Source organism: Cornus florida, unplaced genomic scaffold (assembly GCF_030987335.1).
Source record: "Cornus florida cultivar Cherokee Brave unplaced genomic scaffold, ASM3098733v1 CherokeeBrave_3.0.0_Hap2_Chr08, whole genome shotgun sequence".
NCBI classification, from domain to species: Eukaryota; Viridiplantae; Streptophyta; class Magnoliopsida; order Cornales; family Cornaceae; genus Cornus; species Cornus florida.
Window position 1 is genome coordinate 5,018,771 of NW_026775578.1, and position 19,291 is coordinate 5,038,061.

General features: G+C 34.7%; 2 protein-coding genes across 2 annotated transcripts; both read left to right on the forward strand.

Annotated features, from left to right (window-relative positions):
* The first annotated feature begins 2,611 nt into the window (after positions 1-2,611).
* Positions 2,612-4,768, forward strand: LOC132269030 (1-aminocyclopropane-1-carboxylate oxidase homolog 1-like). Its single transcript, XM_059770020.1, has 3 exons — positions 2,612-3,387; positions 3,901-4,222; positions 4,340-4,768. The coding sequence occupies exons 1-3, from the start codon at positions 2,858-2,860 to the stop codon at positions 4,589-4,591; spliced, it is 1,104 nt and encodes a 367-aa protein (XP_059626003.1). The 5' UTR covers positions 2,612-2,857; the 3' UTR covers positions 4,592-4,768.
* A 2,300-nt stretch (positions 4,769-7,068) lies between these two features.
* LOC132269615 (1-aminocyclopropane-1-carboxylate oxidase homolog 5-like) lies at positions 7,069-8,369 on the forward strand. Its single transcript, XM_059770871.1, has 2 exons — positions 7,069-7,600; positions 8,239-8,369. The coding sequence occupies exons 1-2, from the start codon at positions 7,069-7,071 to the stop codon at positions 8,367-8,369; spliced, it is 663 nt and encodes a 220-aa protein (XP_059626854.1).
* Positions 8,370-19,291: the final 10,922 nt, after the last annotated feature.

Here is a 19,291-nt window from a genome sequence, read left to right on the forward strand (position 1 = left end):
TGTGTGGATCGTAGTAGGATAGGACTTGCACGTGGGCGTGACCCACTCTCTTATTTTTCAGGTGTTCGTCAATTCCAAGGTTAGAGTTTGATCGTGCAGAACAGATATAGTGACTCACTCCTCCGACTACGTAGGACTACTTTCTCTATTTAGCATTGGATTTTATTACAGTTATTTCCTTTTCAGTTTGCGATTTTATTAGGGGTCCACTAGGTGGATTCCCGAGTTGTTAATTAATGGAGAGTTTGGATTTTATTAAATTAGAACTTTGAGGTTTTTATAATTAGAATTCTTTTCAGCTTATTATTTTATTTTTAATTCATTTTGTATTCTGTGCTTATTTACATATTAATTGTTTGGTATCCCTCGATCTGTGCTCGGACTTGATCACCCGTGGCTCTAGAATCGAGGGGTATCATAGATTCCCTCGACTAGCATCAAAACTATAACCTTCTATTGGGGCTGAACAAGACTGTGATTGAATGAGAGAAAGAACTACCTTATAAGCACTCAAAACAGAAAAAAATGCCATCGAGGGAGGCACCCGAGACCTTGAGATCAGCTCCTCCAGTGACACTAAAGGGAATTTGAGCAATGAGATTTAAATCACGAGGATTGAACAAACGATGAACCAAGGCAACATTCCATTTATGACAAGATTGGTCAATAAGCTCGGCAATAAAAGATATCTCAAACCCCACTTGAGGAGATGTTATGGAATGGTGAGAGATGTCAGGCAACCAATTATCATTCCAACAATTAACGTTGGAGCCATTGCCAATGCACCATGTCAAGCCTTTTTTAATTACATCTCGGGTGGAAAGGATACTTTTCCAAACCCCAGAGGCATTTGATCTAGAAGGAGAATCAACAAAGTTGCAATTCTTAAAATACTTCTGCTTAAAAGATTTATACAATAAGGACTAATCTCCTATCTCCATACATCAAGCTAATTTAGTGAGAAACGCCCCAGTTGAAAGCTTTCACATTTTAGAAACCAATGCAGCCCAAATCTTATGGTGAAGTACGTACCATTCTACGGAAGAAATATTCACGGATGAATTTATTACTATTTTTAATAGTGATCTAGAAGATTATTGGCAATGATTGATTTTTAAACACATCTTTGATATGGGCTTTGGGTTTTGGCCTATGAAGCATAGATACGCGAGGTAGGGGTGACATATCAGTGTTGGACACGTGTTCGACACGGACACGCGTATCCCAGCCTCGGACACGTGTCCGACACCCTTCTACCAGTGTCATATTTTTTTATTCATATTTTCAAGTCAGACACGCTATAAGATACGGCCGAGACACGCCAAAGGACACGGCTGGTAACATCGCAGTTCAAATTGTTGTTCGAAAGAAAGAGATGATAAAGAGATATGTGTGTGTTTTTTGTGTGGACTGATCGAAGACAACAAACCAAAAGCTATTAAAAAAAAAAAAAATGGAGTGGATGAGAGAAAAACTGGAAGAGAGAGGGGAAATCAACAAAGAGATGATGAAGAACCTGATGATCATGCTCTGATTGGTGTGGATCAATCGAAGAAAGAATGAAAGAAGAAATCTCTTTAATTGTTTGAGTGAAAATTTGTTCATCTATTTTTAGAGAATATGCAGAGGAGAAGAAAGATGTAAGATGGAAGTTCAGAGGAGTAATGCGTCTAGCTAGAGGAGAGAGAATATCAGTTAAACGTGGGAACCGAGGAGATAAAATTACACTCTTTTAGTGTGTTTGGTTACAACAATAAAACTATATACATATTCTAGTATTGAATATAAAGATATACTACATATTTATTGTTTGAATTTTAATAGAATTTGGATTGGACATATTTTAAATGGATCATGTCTATTAATGTAAATTAAAAATTAAGAGAAATTAAAATTTTATATATAATAAAAATATATATTATTATTTTATTACCGTATCCTTACCGTGTCCGTATTATATTTTTTTAAAATTTATCGTATCACTGTGTCCGTGTCATATCGTATCTATATTCAGTATCGATGCCCGTGCTTTATAGGTTTCGCCTATGTGATAAGCCGGCAAGTTAAAAATATATATCTAGGATTGTGACATGGGCTTTGACATAGAAAACAGCCTAGTGGCAACCGGAAAGTATTAGCGGCAAGTAACAAAAAACAAGAATATAAAGAAAAAGATTAAGAGAGAAAAAACAAAAAAACAAAAATATACAATTACTTGATCATATTTCATTCAGATTGTGACTAGTTACTTGTTTGGGATGTTAAGCATATTTTAGATTGTGACTACCACTGTACAAGCCAATCAATGTACGTATGTGTTATTCTAGAAGAACACCTAGAAATACTTTTTTTATGGTTCGGTGTTTTATAGACCACTACTTTTTTTATGGTGCGGTGTCCTAATGATCACCTGCCGAATGAACAATGAATTGGCATTGTCAGTAAGGTAGATTAGATATGAATATACTTATTAATTTAGCATTTTAAATTTTAAACAATAGATCGTAACATGCATGGTTGAAAAGTCAAGCCCAATGTTGTTTAATATTTATCATCCCCGTGTTGAATTCAGAGTTTGTGTCCTACCGTCTGATTCTGATTTGTTTAGTAAAAACGCCAAGACACTTAAAAACTTTTCACTACCAAGAGTTTGGTTCAAGTTTTTCCTCCTCTCAACACTATATAAAAGGGATACTCCTAAGACATTGTTACATTCACTCACGACCATTACACCACACCTTCATTCATTGTAGAAATATATATACACACGCACAGCTTCTATAGCTTCTATATCTCTTTCTTTCTCTATAGCTGAGCTTTACAATCTGCACTGTAAACACAATCCATTGTCACTGCTATGGAAGCTATCTCCTCCAATGGACACTATGATTGGGCCAAAGAGGTGAAGGATTTCGACGAAACCAAAGCTGGAGTGAAAGGACTTGTGGATGCAGGCGTGACAAAGATCCCCAAATTCTTTGTCCACCCAAAGGAGAGTTTGGAGAGCCTGCCACCGGCTAAAAACCCTAGCAACGATGCACTTGTGTTCCCCACCATCGACCTTCAAGGCATGGACAGCTATAGTGATCGAAGAAGGGAGATAGTGGATGGCATTCGTACGGCGGCCTCAGAATGGGGCTTCTTCCGCCTGGTGAATCATGGCGTCCCCATGACCACACTGGATGCCATGTTGGATGCCGTTCGCAGGTTCCATGAGCAGCCAAGAGAGGACAAGATGGAGCTGTATTCCGCGGATAGTAGGCGTAGGGTGAGGTTCAACAGCAATGTTGCTCAACGTGAACTTGATGCTGCATGTTGGAGGGATTTGTTAACTTGTGTCTTCCATGATGATACACTCGACCCTGAAGCCATTCCCCTTGTTTGCAGGTACTTTTATATAATCTTCTTTTTCTTAACTTGCAATTCGATTGTACCACATCCTCAGCTGTAATCCCCTGCTGCTGCTGCACTGATATCTAAAATTTTTAGTACTCTGTTTTTCAACCCATTAAATACGTAGACAGGTAGACGTCAATGTGTTAAAAACAAATATAACGATGTTAAAAAATCAACTAAACTTAGTTTTGAAAAATATAAGGAAAAAGGTGATGCATAAGTATCACTTTCACAGATAGCCAACCAGTTCAATGCTGGACCCAGAATATGTCATAATCCAATAGGGAAGCTAGCAATTTCAATTGATGATTGTATGATGTTTCTTGTTAGTTGGGCTTGACATAAGAAGCCAATATTCTCAAACAACCAACCTAATATCTTCCCAGTACATCTGGTCAAACTTGATGCATGACACGTAACTTCCTATGTCTAATGTATATCTTTTATACATATACTCCTATAATTAATTTAATTAATTTTGTATGTAATTACAATATTTTGCAGAAAAGAAGTGCAAGAGTATGTGAAATGCATGATACAACTGAGGGAGACTATGTGTGAGTTACTATCAGAGGCATTAGGGCTAAACAGTGACCACCTCTCCCGCTTAGAATGCATGAAGAGTGAAGCATTGGCTTGCCTTTACTACCCAATATGCCCTCAGCCAGAGTTGACCTTGGGCACAGTCAAGCATTCTGATACCACCTTTTTAACTCTACTCCTCCAAGACACTACAGGTGGTCTCCAAATTGTTCATCAAAATCAATGGTTTGATGTCCCTCCTGTTCCCGGTGCTCTAATAGCAAACATAGGAGATCTTATGCAGGTACACATATATATAGTTTTCAATATATATATATATATATATATTCAGTACTTGTTGAGTTGTTCATATATACAGTAATTAATATATATACCTTACAAAATTTATTTATTTGTTCAGATTATTAGCAATGACAAGTTCAAAAGTGTGGAGCACAGAGTTTTGGCTCAACCGATCGGACCGAGAGTATCAGTTGCATGTTTCTTCACTCCAAGCGGTAGGGCTGGATCTAAGACTTTTGGACCAATAAAGGAGCTTGTAACTGAGGAGAGTCCAGCTATATATAGAGAATTCCTCTGCGGTGAATATTATCAATATTACAAGATGAAAGGAACAAATGTTACCTCTGCTCTTCCTCACTATAAGCTATGATCCATCAAACCACAAACCCTACCCTAGCCTACAACTTATAATGTTGGTGCTGCTTAATTTAATAAATCTGTATGCAATTTAATTCTATGTTTGTCGCAATTAATTTTGTTCATTTAGTTATGTACTAGCTTTTATCAATGTTACATGTGCAATGAAACAGTTTCAGAACTTCTACCATGAGTACTACTTTTTGGTTTCATAGCAATTGTGGGATGAATCAGACCTTGTTGACTCACAAACAAGATCTGTTCAATTGTTAATGCAAGGAAAAACACCCACCCAATAGGACATCATTTTCTAGCCCAACGCATAATTACCAGTTATATTTTGACCCCAAATTAAAAAATCCCACTTTTGTGTTGCGTGGAACATTTAAAATCACTTTCATGCGTACCTATTAGATCTTAATTAGAAAAAAACTCCTAATGACAATTTATTTATTCTTAATACCAATGAAAAGAATCGGCAATATTTTATTGAAATTTTAAAATAGATATTGATAGTTACATTCTGAATTTTCTACCATTAAGCTTTACACAAACATTTATATACGTTCCTGTTGACAGTAACTAACTATTATTACATCCTGAAAACTTAAGATTACACCCAAACACACACACATACATATATATATATATATATATATATATATATATATATATATATATATATATAATTGCGTGTAATGATTTGATTAAGATTTCATTTTGCAATTAGTGGAGCAGGGAAGAAAATGTTCATAAGCTTTATTAGATACAACTAATCATATACATACTTCTTGACAGAAACCCTCCATTAACTGGGACCAACACTGGACTTGTAAAAATAATTGGGCAAAACACCAAGCAACGACGACAACCAAAAATCAAGGAAAAGGAAACAGCCTTTGTGACTCAGAGAAAAATAATAATGGAAACTACAGAAATAAAAACAAAAAAAATAAATAAAATCCAGGAAAAAGAAGCCTAAATAACAGTTGATGATACAGAGTAAACAGAAAAAAAAGTGTATATGTGAAATTGTGACAATATATAATAGTGGAACTAATTAATGTATTTTACTATGATACTTTTCCATTGTATAAATATTATATATCATAATAGATGTAATAATTAAGGCGAGACATGTGAGGCCTACAACATAAATGTGACAATAGTGTAAACAGTGAAAGTGTAGGAAGCGTGATAATGAATAGTTCGAAACAGTGTGGGCATGGCTGCAAGAAAAATGTGCAGCACCAATAAAGAAGAAAGAGGAATAACTCGAATTGTGCAGAATCAATAAAGAAATAGTGTAACCAACACGCCAGTGGTCTAGCGGTGCCGGGCTCCTACTTTCCAAAGGGAGGTCAGGGGTTCGAGCCAAAAACGGTGAGAAGCCGGGATCAAATCTGCAAATTCCGGTCGGACCAACTATAAATATAGATGTCATCCAAAGGAAAACTCATTCAAAGACATTGAGATGATGAATTGAGTGGAACATTATAACTCTTTTGAGTTTGAAACTTTTGCTCCGGTCATTCTCTCACTGTGAGATTTTATCTTTCAGCTTCTGCTTCATCAATAACCAGGACAAAATTTACTCAGGTGAGTAGAAGACCTACAACATTTATTCAAAGAATAAAAGCATAAAATAAACTATATTATATATTGTCACATATACACATCTTTGTAAATAAGTTTAAGAACTTCAACATCTGGGTGGCACTCACTATATTGTCACATATACACATCTGAAGATTGTTTGTTTCAATGTCTTTTACTAATATAACTAAAGAAACAAGTCAGTTTCACCATTTTAGCTGAATTCACGCATTTCTATAATGTTTAAAGGTTGAAATCTCATAGAAGAAGAGAAGAAATCAAAATATTGACTTTTTAAAGTTTGTCACAACTATTAAATATCCAAAAGTCCACAAGGCTCCAACTGGTAAAACTACTAACATTATAACAAGCTTGAATCATTCATGTAGGTGTTAATGTTTTTGTGTCTTAGGAAATAGAATCCACACTCAAATGCAACATTAAATTGGTTATAATTACCAGTTCACCATGTGGCCTATTGGCTTGTGGCTTGAACCCTAAACCACAAGGCCAAGGTTCGAGGCTGGTAGAACATATGCCAAAGTCATTATGTATGTATAATTATCAGCTGTATGATTATATGTATATTGTATATAACCATATATGTGTGTATGTGTGACTCTTAAGGGACTCACTCAGAAAAAGTCAGATAATGGTGTAACAGACTTCTTCTATTTTAGGAACTGGTGATGTAGAAGTGGCAGTAGGGGTGAGGATTACTAAAGTTGGGAGAAGGGGCCAAAGTGGGGGATCTCATTATCTTGGCCTTTTTGCCCTGATAATCAGGAGTAGTCAGCCCATTGTTTCTTGCACTCAACATAAACATCTTGTACTCTTCTGGAACCCATATAAAGTGCTTTAACTGAGGCGCATTTCTGTCTTCAACACCACCAGATGGAAGTCATGCCTAACACTGCAGAAGTTGCCGCCACTAACCAGCCAGAATATGATAGAGCAAAAGAAGTGAAGGAGTTCGATGAAACAAAAGCTGGAGTTAAAGGACTCATGGATTCTGGTGTAGTCAAGATCCCCAGAATGTTCATCCATCCACCGGAAAACCTTGGAAAGGCATCACTGGATACGAGTGGCATTCACCTTCAAGTTCCTTTGATAGATCTCAAAGACTTACATAGTGGCCGGATGGAGATTGTCAATGAAATTGGTAAAGCAGCAGAAACATGGGGCTTCTTTCAAATGGTCAATCATGGAATCCCACTTGTCATGAAAGAGATGATAGAAGGTGTGCGCCGATTCCATGAGCAACCTAATGAGCTGAAAACGAAGTGGTACTCAAGTGACTCTAAGCAAAGAGTAAGGTATTACTGTAACGGTGATCTTCACATATCAAAAGCAGCAAATTGGAGGGACTCTATAGCTTGTAAGTTCGATGACTGTGTGCTGGAATCTGATGCATTACCTCTAGTTTGTATGTAATATTTCCATTTTTTTCCATTTTCCATTTTTTGAGATTTTTCCATCCTTGTCTCATTTTGCGTGCTAGACACTATGGAGTGTGTCGGGAGAGTTCCTAGAGTTAATTGGAGCATTTCCTTTAGTTCAGAACTCTTAGAAATGCATCGTTTTTCATTTCGACATTTTTCAGTTTTTAAAAAAGACGGGACCCGCTACTACGGTTGTTGAGCACGGGTGCTGTATTTCGGGTCCATTGCATTAAGGTGCATTTTTATTTTATGCGTATTTATGTTGGTTCATCCTTATTTGTGGTTGTAATTTAATTAGTGTAAGTATATATATATTATTGAGGTAAAAGTTGATTTTTATTATGACCATGGGCCCACCAGCATACTAAGTCATTACAAATGACTCATTGGACATCACACAACCTCGCATTCTCTCTCTCACGCTGAAGCTCTCTCTGCTCTCCTCATTTCCTTTTCTTTTTTCTTTTTTTGAGCCTAAAAAAAATTCTCTCCCATTTTTCGGCCAATCGGTAGGGTTTCCGGTCTTAGTTCCTTAACGTCGTTCTCTATCACATAGTCAAAGGATTTAATTTTTTGAGGAGCGGTGATTATTTTACGAATTTTTGAAGTTTTTGGATTTAAGGCTTCGGAGGGGGTTTCGGGCCACTTAAAGTCAGATTCCGGAGCTGGGCTTTTGCAACAGTAGAATCTCCTCATCGACGGCTACGTTCGCACCGAACAGTTTTCCGTTCCGCCGCTGTTGACTGGCATTGACTTTTGTTGACCGGCATTGCCCGCGTTGACCGGCGTTGACTTTTCTGGCCGGGGATGCATTTTGGCTACTTTTGAGGTAGGGATGTCTAAACCGTCACATTTTGATTTTAGTTGAGTTCGTTTATTTGATTTCTTGCTAACAATGCTTAAAATGATAAATGTCGGGATTTAATGTTGATAATGTATTTACTTATTTATGTGACGAAGCATGACCTAAATGATATTAATTTCGTATATTTGCAAAGTTGTTTAATGAACATGCCTTGCGTTGAATTTATTTATTGAGATTACATATATATGATGATGAGTGTGTATAGCTAAACTGATAAAGTGCAAGCATGTTTGCATCGCTTTCATTCATGCATGATTCCATTCATGGCATGGGCATGGGCATGGTTTGGGAAAAGTGAGGTTGGAATGTTTCTTTTTAAAGAAATGTGTTTGGAAAGGATTGCAAGGAAATGATTTAGAAACGAACCGGGTATCGTGAACCCGGGGCTAACTTGACCTAGAGTGGGCGCGGCTCGATGTAGGGCATGAAAAAGTTGACATTGAGAGTGTCAATCCTGGCTCAGTAAAGTCAGTTAGCAGCTAACATGACCTAGAGTGGGTGCGGCCCGGTGTAGGGCGTGAAAAAGTTAACACTAAGAGTGTCAATCCAAGCTCGGTAAAGTCAGTTAGCATAGGTGGAGATTTGGGGTTGGTGTGAGACTAAACTCGGGACGATTACGCAATGCATTGCATTTCATGGCATTTTGGCATCTATGATTATGACTGATTATGTGATAATAATAATTTTTTTTTTTTTTTTTTTAAATTGAATGACGTGGATTGTGATTTTGATAATTCCCCATGTATGATCCCGACATCTTTTTTTTCCCTTTCTTTGGTTGTTGGCTCAAGGGAATCCAAAACCGGTGTTTTAAACATTACCTACTGAGCTGCTGAGCTCACCCTTTATCTTAACATTTTCAGGAAACCGGAGGAGTATGGACGTATGACTTGTATCCACGGACTTAGGCGCTGTTGCCATTCTACCTGTATTTGTGAGTTTTCTGTAATGTCAGTGATATGATGTACTATGAGTCATGGGATGACGTTTATATTTTATGTATTGACATAGGAAAGAATGGTAATGCCTTAGATGACCTCGGGTTCGGATAAGGACCCGGTTAGCGATTCAGACCCCTGGATTTGGGTCGTTACGTTGCAGGTAACGCTTAAACACACCAAAACAACGTAACTGCTAAGCATTTCTTAAATTCTTATTAATGGCTTTATTTTAACTTTATCAAGTTATGAGTTGCAGAAAATCAATAGGTGATTACATGGAACACGTGGTTTGATTGAAGGAGACACTATCTATGTTACTATCACAGGCACTAGGACATAGCAGTGATTTCTTTACAAGCATTGATTGCATGAAAACTGCTGCGTTAGTGTGCCACTATTACCCCTTCTACCTTAAGCCAAACTTGACTATAGGTATGATCAAGCATTCAGACCCATCCTACCTAACTATACTCCTGCAAGACAACATCGGTGGCCTCCAAGTTCTCCATCAAAATACTTGGGTTGAGGTGGTCCCTACCTATTGAACGAGCCCTAATAGCAAACATTGGAGATCTTATGCAGGTGAAGTCTTTAATTACTCTGTACAAAAAAGTTTCAAAATTCCCGTATCAAAACCTAATTTTTCTTCCTTAATTTATGTAGCTAATCACCAACGACAAGTTCAAAAGTGTTGAGCACAGAGTTCTGGCTGGACAAGTCGGCCCACGGATATCAGCAGTGTGTTTGTTTTATCCAAATACTGCCAACAACTTCAAACCATACGGGCCAATAAAGGAGTGCATTTCCGAGCACAATCCACCTCTATACAGGGAAATTAGTCATGGAGAATATCAAGCTTACTCAATCCAAAGGACTAGATGGCACTTCAGCCCTCCCTCACTTTAGGCTACAATGAAATCATGCTACTAATAGAGAGATTCTCAGTTTGCTCTTAGAAATACTTTAAACTATGGTTAATTATACTCACACTCCGTCAGGTTTGGCCAAATATCACTCTCAAACATTTTTCGAAAATAATTATCACTCACATCACAAACATTTACTCCATTTTTCACTAACACCCCAACCGTTAGTTGAACATTTCTGACACGATGTAAAATAACTTAATCACCCTTTGAATTTGTCAAACCAACCCTTTAGCTTAAATAATTAAATTAAAAGACTAAAATACCTCTAAAAAGTTGTAAATTTACAAATTATATATATGCATACACAGAGATATATATACATGCATAGACATATATATATCTCGCAGAACTGTTTCCAAATGTCAATCAAAGAAGAATGTTTTAAGGTTCCAATGTTATTAAGATAGAACAGTAAGCCAGTGGCAGAAGCAGGTCCATCAAATTTGCCCTATTCTTAGAATCTTAAGTATTTATGGAATCACAGCAGACTCATTCAATTTGTCACAAAGAGCCATAGAGCATAGGCACTGCAAACACATTACACACAGAGACATATATATATATATATATATATATGGATTGGGATTGTGTGGCGGCGATGACGGCGATGGCGGATGTATGTGTGGGTGGTCACGACGGATGTCTATGTGTGTGTGTGTGTGTGTGTGTGTGTGTGTATATCTATACACACACACACACACACACACACACACACATAGACATCCGTCGTGACCACCCACACATACATCCGCCATCGCCGTCATCGCCGCCACACAATCCCAATCCCAACCCAACACCCATCGCCAAAGCCATATGTTTTTCTCGGCCTCCTCAAATTGGGTCTCTGCAATCCAGAAGATGATAAAGATGCAAAAATGTTCATTACCCGGGAAAATGCACCATGAAGGGAAAGTTCTAAAGGAGTCAAATTTTCCTGGAAAGATGATTGAAATTCAGAAGCCAAACATGGTATATCTTTTATTGGGTTTGCTGGGGACAGGCTTGAATGTGTATTTGATGAATGAAATCCCAAATGAGAAATAAAACAAATGACGAAGTGGAATATAAAATAGGTTTTGGTCACATTGGTTTATATAACAACAGACAACAACTACATGGTGTGTGTGTGTGTGTGTGTGTGTGTGTGAGAGAGAGAGAGAGAGAGAGAAAGGTTCATTGTTGTTACCAGTTCTTTCCCTAACTCAAAAACGGCGTCTTGGTAACTAGATTTCTTTCCTAGACTACTTCCGCAGAAAACACAGATTTTATTAAACCTTAATTTCGTATGTGAGGATGAATGGAGGCCACCAACATCTTCAATTGCTCATCTCTGATAGGCAAAAACACACATCTTCAATTGCTTATCTATTGCAATGTCTGGGTTGGTAGGTGGGTGTGGGGTATAACGATCATTTAGGTAATATGATATTTTGAAATAAAAGAGATTAAAAAATTAGGGGTAAAGTTGTATTTTCCTAGGTATTTAACAGATCATTTAACGGAAAGTTAAAAATGGACTTAAGTAATAGTTATTTTCGAAAAATGTTTGAGAGTGATATTTGGCCAAACCTGAGGGGGTGTGAGTGAAATTAACCCTTAAAACTATACCAGTGTGTAATATTGCAAATAAATTCAGTGTCACGACAACTCCCTTCAGTTCTAGTTCAATCTTCAAAAAGCTAGTTTCATTGCATTATCATTAAGATTCTGAGTGCAAATGTCAATATGTACATGTCCAAAAGATGAAGTACCAGAAAGTGGGGGTTACAACACAGAGACACAGATTAGGGTGAAGGAACTAAATTGTTTATAGTATCAAAGTCCTTAACAAGCAGTGGATGCAAGCAACAATCAAGATAAATATGAAAAAACGGGGGGAAAAAAAACATAAAAAAGAAAACAAGATTCCACTTCTACATACTTCGTAGTACAGAAACAGATGGCAACTCTTTACACCAGTTATCAGTCTGCGAAGAAAAACAAAAACCAGAAATTCCAATTAAAGACCACAAAAGACTCATGATGTAATCGGAAGAAGACTATTTTACTGTCTCTAGGAGTCGCACAGCCATACAGCCATCATAAATGGATTTGCAGTATTTGCAGTTTGTCTTTCTGCTTCTGGAACGTTATTCTATTCAAATTTATTTATGACTAATAGAAGCCCATCGCCATTAAATTTTAGTATTTGGGTTGTAATATCTGCAAGAGTGACCACAATATATCCATCTGATGCATGCTTGTGTTCCAATGGTTGATTATGAAGGAACAGAAAGGATTTGCAAAATCTAGCATCATGAAAGGATATGTGAAAATTTGGGTTGCATTATTAAGATGTTAGTCACTAAGGCTCATATACCAAGAAGTTTGTAGCTGGTCTGGATTACATTAGTGATGTCATGAGAATAATATTTGTTACACAATTAGAATTTTCAAGCATCTAGTCAAACGTCTCATTTAGTAGTATACTTAAACATTATTTTAATAACATGACATGCAAAGAAGTGTTCCAATGGTTGATTACATAGGTGTTTTATAGCGTGCCACAGGTATCAATCAGGTACAAAATGACCTCTGCGTTCGGATTATAATATCCATTAAAATAATACAAACCATTAACCAGATTAGATGCAAAACAATTTCATATATTACAATTTCTATTTTCTTGTCGCAATTTATCATCACAGCTTTTCTTATGGGGTACAACATTACCGCATACAACATTTATCTACATCATGCAGATCAAAGAGGATAATAATAAATCAAAGAGGATGATGAGCACAACAACATAAAAAAAACATAATACTATGTCAATTGTGTTCCTCATTATAGATACCACATCATATTTAGGACTAGAACATGTATGATTCCTATAAAGCTATATTCCTAATCCACAATTAGGATTACACCTGGACAATAAAACATATCCAGGTCATGTCGGTTACACCTTTCAAAATTATCAGACCCAAGAAAACATCAGTATGCATGAAGAAGAAAACTTGTAGTAGTATTGGAGAATCAATTTAAGGATGCCTCATCTCCTTTTGGATGGCATTTCAATTCCTTCTTCTTCTTTTTTTTTCTCTCTATTTTAATTTTGAGGAGATTATTATTACTATATTTTCGATCATTAGCCAAAAGTATGGATATCATAAAATTTGTTTGACAAGTTCATACCTTTCAGGTCACTCCCCGCTTCCACCTCCCAGCTATCCGTGATGAAGCAATGCACTATTTATTTAATGATTCAATATCCCAAATAACGTGGCAGCATATAAGTGGTGATAAATCAAAACAAATATTCCAAAACAACATGAGGGAGGGGCAAATTTGAAAATCAGGCAAACTCAAGATCCCAAGAAGTATATTTGTGAATTTATTATACACACATATATAATTTTATATATACAGAGAGGATGGTAACCTGTAAAAGGAGTCGAGCTGAAGCAATTGGATTCACAACCTTTGCAGACAAAAAGTTGATGCAAGTTATTAGCATCTCTGAACTAAACTCATACATCGGAATGTAAATTTATGGATTTGGGTGAGCTGTGGGCGATCTTCGGACCAGGTGTTGCAGGGGCCATATTCGGCGCCGGCTGGTGGTTTTCGGTCGACGCCGTCGTTTGCAGTTCCGTCCTTATAAAAATTTTCATAATATAATTTTTAGGGATTTTTATCAATACACGGGCTTAAGGCCCAAATACTAAACTTGGGCTATAACTACAAAATGAAAGCACCACGCAAACTTTTTCTTAAAAATGAAAGGATCACGTGAACTATTTTTACAAAATGAACTTATATTCTATTTAAGACCACATAATAATTTATATTACTGTAATAACTCAAAATAATATATTCTTATAACATAAAAACCTTAGAATATGAAATAATCTTACGAAAAGAAAACAAACTAGTTAATATTTTTAAATATTTTTTAACTTTTTCACAATAAATTAAAATTTAACAGTAGATTAAAAAATATTCTCGAAAGTAATATGATATATGTAAAAAATATCGGAGAAATTAGTATAAGGTTTAGTAATTATAAAAGACAAGATAAGGGCCACGTGAACTATTTCTACAAAATGAACTGACTCTTCCCTGAAGACATTAATGAACTTATCCTTGAATAAGCTAAGTTTGATGATGTCAAAGAATGGGTTTACATTCAGAATTACCTCAGAAACAACAGTCCACCCAAAGGAACTCGATATCATTATTATTTCTTACGATTTATACAAACTGGCAACTTCATACCCATCATAATTTTATTAGACATAGACTTTGTTTTTTACTGCCCTATTGATATAACCAGAAAAACCTATTATATTGATTAAGTGTTTTTCTCATAAATGAGGTATTAATTAATAGGTTTTCAAATTGTCCTGTCATATTATATCCTTTTGTAAATATAGCTATCTTGATACCTTTAAATCCTTTATTTTATTTGATAATTCATATAATTATTTAGAAGATTCTCTAAGAATATTTTTTTTGTATTACTTCTAATTTTTCTTCAAGTTTATTAACTTTTTCAGATAATTGGAGTAATAACTGGATTAAAAAGTTGTTTTGTCTAATATTTATATTAGTTGACTGCACATGGGTTTTAAAACTTGTAAATCTTACTGGGTCTTTGTCAATTTTCTTAAGTTCGGCTAAAACTATTAGATAATCAGGATTACTAGTGCTCATAAAACTATTGTAATAGCCTTTGAATACCAGTTTTAAGATATTTTAAATAATCTATAATTATTTTTTGATTTTCAAAAATATTTTTAATATTGCTATATATATCTTTAATGGCGACTAATATTATCTTATTATCTAAATTATTTGGACTAGAATTCTATGCTACTTGTTCCTTAATATAATCAAGATTTTCTCCTAATCATTTTATAAAGTTATTTAAGTTATTAAATTATATTCTACTCATAAACCTAGCTAAAATCTTTGCCGTCTAGTTTCTAAAATATTCTGTATTAGAATAATTCTAGATCTAAGTTCTATTCTTCGTTGTAGGTTACGCGTTATGTCTCCTAATTCTAGTGCGATGTAACAGTTCCTAAGTGTTATTTGACAAAATTTTAGAACTTCCACAAGTCGTTCTTTGGGTAAGCTGTGCATAAAATAAACTTTAAGGGTGAAAATATAATTTTTTCTTATTAAGCGGTTCAAATAGAAAGTCTTGACTTTTGGTTCATGATATGGTAAATATGCAAATTACGTTCTTAAATTGGTAATATACTTTTGTTGCTACCACTTTTCTGTAAAATTCCCATATTTTTTTTTAGAACAATAAAGGAGCTTATAACTGAGGAGAATCCAACGATATATATATATATATATATATATATAGAGAGAGAGAGAGAGAGAGAGAGAGAGAGAATTCCTCTACTGCAGTGAATATTATCAATATTACAAGATGAAAGGAACATATCTTTTCCTCACTATAAGCTATGATCCATCTAGCCTAGCCTACAACTTATAATGTTGGTGCTGATTAATTTAATAAATCTGTATGAGGTAAATTAATTCAATGTTTGTTGCAATTAATTTTGTTCATGTTGTTAAGTACTAATAACTTTTATCAATCAATGTTACACGTGCAATAAAAGAGTTTCATAACATCTACCATAACTACTTGTTGGTTTAAAATGACTAGTTCAGAATTCATAGCAATTGAGACTTTGTTTTCTATAATTCCCACTCTGTTATTCACCCAAAAATATACTCTAATAAAATAAATTCCCACTCTGTTTTCTTGTGAATTATTTAAAATCGCTTTCAATAAAAAAACTGTTAGATCTTTAATTACAAAAAACTCCCAAATGACAATTTTTGTATTACTAAAGCCAATGAAAAGAATTGACAAATATTATATACAAATACTAAAATAGTTACTGATAGTTACATTCTGAATTTTCTAGCATTAAGCTTTACTGATAATATATATATATATATATATATATATATATATATATATATATATAAACAAGAAGAACGTATTGACAACACAGACCTTAGGAAATTAAGGTGATCAGAAAATACAGTAATGATCAACATTTAATATATATCTTGTTGACATTAACTTTTACTATTAATTATATCCTGGAAACTTAAGATTACGTATACATGTGTGTCTACATATCTAGTTTATCTTGTTTAATTGGGTATAATAATTGCATTAAGATTTCATTTTGCAATTAGTGAATCAGGGAATAAAATATACATACATACATTACACTTTTCTGAGACAATTACTTCTTGCTCCGAAACAGAGACCACTCCACTCCATTAATGGGGACCACACTGCACTTGTAAAAATAATTGGAAAAACTGCTAAGAAAAATAAAAATCCAGAAATTTCAATTGAAGATCACATGTGATTCTTAACACATAAAAGAAGCCTGAATGACAGTTGATGATACAGAGTAAACAAGAAAAAATATGTATATGTGACAATATGTGAAACTAATTAATGTATCTTAATATGATACTTTTCCCATATATATATATGTGTGTAATAATTAAGGTGAGACATGTGATGTTTCGATAACCCAGTGGTTAGTGTCTCCGGTAAATTTTAAGAGTGTCAGGTTTTGACTCTTTACACCAACTAATCTAACTTCTAACTTTTTTTGCCTGTAAAAAAAATAATAATAATAAAAAAATTAAAAAAGTCTACATCATAAATGTGATAATGGTGTAAACAGAGAAAGTGTAGGAGGTGTGATAATGAATAGTTCAAAACAGTGTGCATGGGTGCAAGAATAGTGTGCAGCACCAATAAAGAAGAAAGAGGAAGAAACCGAATTTTGCGGAGACGATAGAGAAATAGTGTGACATTGGAGAATGAAGAAAACATGGTTCTACGCTTTATTGCAGACAAAATATATATATATATATATATATATATAGTGAAGAAATCAATTGTAGTTCTGTAATTTCCAGCAGGACCAACTATAAATATAGTCTATATAGATGCAATCCGAAAGAAAAGTCATTTGAATTGAGAGAAATATTATAACTCTTTTAAGTTTGTAGTTTTTGCTTTCTCATTATCTCACTGTAACTCTTTTGAGATTAAAATTTTTGTTTTGTCATTATCACACTCTGATATTTTATCTTTTAGCTAACGCCTCCTCAATAACCAAGACAAAATTTCCCGGATTGAGTAGAAGACCAACAGCATTTATTCAAAGATAAAAGCATAAAATAAACTATAAACTATATTATCACATATACATATCTTTTACATATATATGTTTAAGCAATTCAACATCTGGGTGGCACTCACTAGAGATTCCTCTACTTTCTTTTTCGTTTCAATTAATGGATGCTTACCAAACCAAATTGAAGCCCCTTCATAACCTGTCCTAGCTAGCTATATATAGTTCATAGTTGCTGGATAACAATCAAGTCTTGCTTTGCTTCTCTATCACTACTCATTCTTAACAAGTCTATAATTGAGGTAAAGTAAATGATGTCTCCATTTGTGTTGATATTTACATGTATTAACTTCATGCCATGATTGCTTCTATATGTTATTGTGTGTGTATCTATCTATCTATATATATATATATATATATATAATATTATTGTATTGTTTCAGAAGATCATCATAAATGATTTTGTTGGTAGGTACTGACCAAGGGGCATCTTTTTCATTATTCTGAACACCATAATCTTCACTCTTCAAATGTGATTTTAAAATTGCATGCTTACATATGAAGATTATGATCTTTGGTCTCAGTTTGTTTGTTTAATGATCCCAGAGGACCTAGTTTTCAATGTCTTTTACTAATATATTTATATAACTGAAGAAACAAGTCAGTTTCACCATTTTAACTGAGTTCACACGTTTGTATAATGTTTAAAGGTTGAAATTATCAGTCTGAAATCTCATAGAAGGAGAAAATAAATCAAAATATTGACTTTTTAAAGTTTTCGCAACTACTTAATACCCAAAACTCCATAAAGCTCCATCTGGGTAAAACCTACATTATATCATTCATATAGATGTTGTTGCTGATTTTGTGTCTTATAAATCCATGCTTGCCAAACAAAAATAAAACTATTCTAATTCTTAGTAAAATTAATCTCAAGTATTAATTAGATTTTATTTTAGTAAAGAATTTGAAATAAATATAATTCACAAATGGGTGGTTAGTCCAAAAACGTATCATCTTTTACATATTCTGTCACCAATTTGGTTGGTGTCCATCCTTTGCAGTCACTTTATTCCGTCCGACAAGCAAATGTGTGCTTTTGACCATGTACAATTCAAAATGGAATGATTTCATTTACTTGAGGCCTCTTAAGTATCCATGGTCAGTCCGCTCAATTTAACATTAAATTGGATATTATATCCATAAAATTGTGCAATGGAAGTCATTATCGATTCAACCCTATATCGAAAGGCCAAGGTTCGAGGTTGGTTCAACGCATGTCAAAGTCATTAACTATAAGAAAAATGACTAAGAGTCCAATGGTCAGTCAACTCCAACTAATTTATGTAATTATGTGAGTGAGAGTTGATATCGTCTTGATGTCATTAATATTTCTGATAGCATTATGACGTCAACTCTAAGATCAACTCTCCATCTTTATTTTATCAGTTATATATATATATATATATATATATATATGGTTATATTGTATACAACCATGTACAACTAAGTTAAGCATATGTGTGAATCCAAGGTAGTCACCCAGAAAAAGTCAGATACTGGTGCAAGTGTAGCAGACTTTTTCTATAGTTAGGGAAGGGGCCAAAGTGGGGGATCTCACTATCTTGGCCTTTTGTCCAACTTGCTTCTCTTTTTGCACTGATTATCAGGGTAGCTAGCCCATTGTTTCTTGCACTCTTCTGGAACCAAGATTAAGTGCTTAACCGTGGCACATTTCTCTCTTCACCACCACCAGATGGAAGTC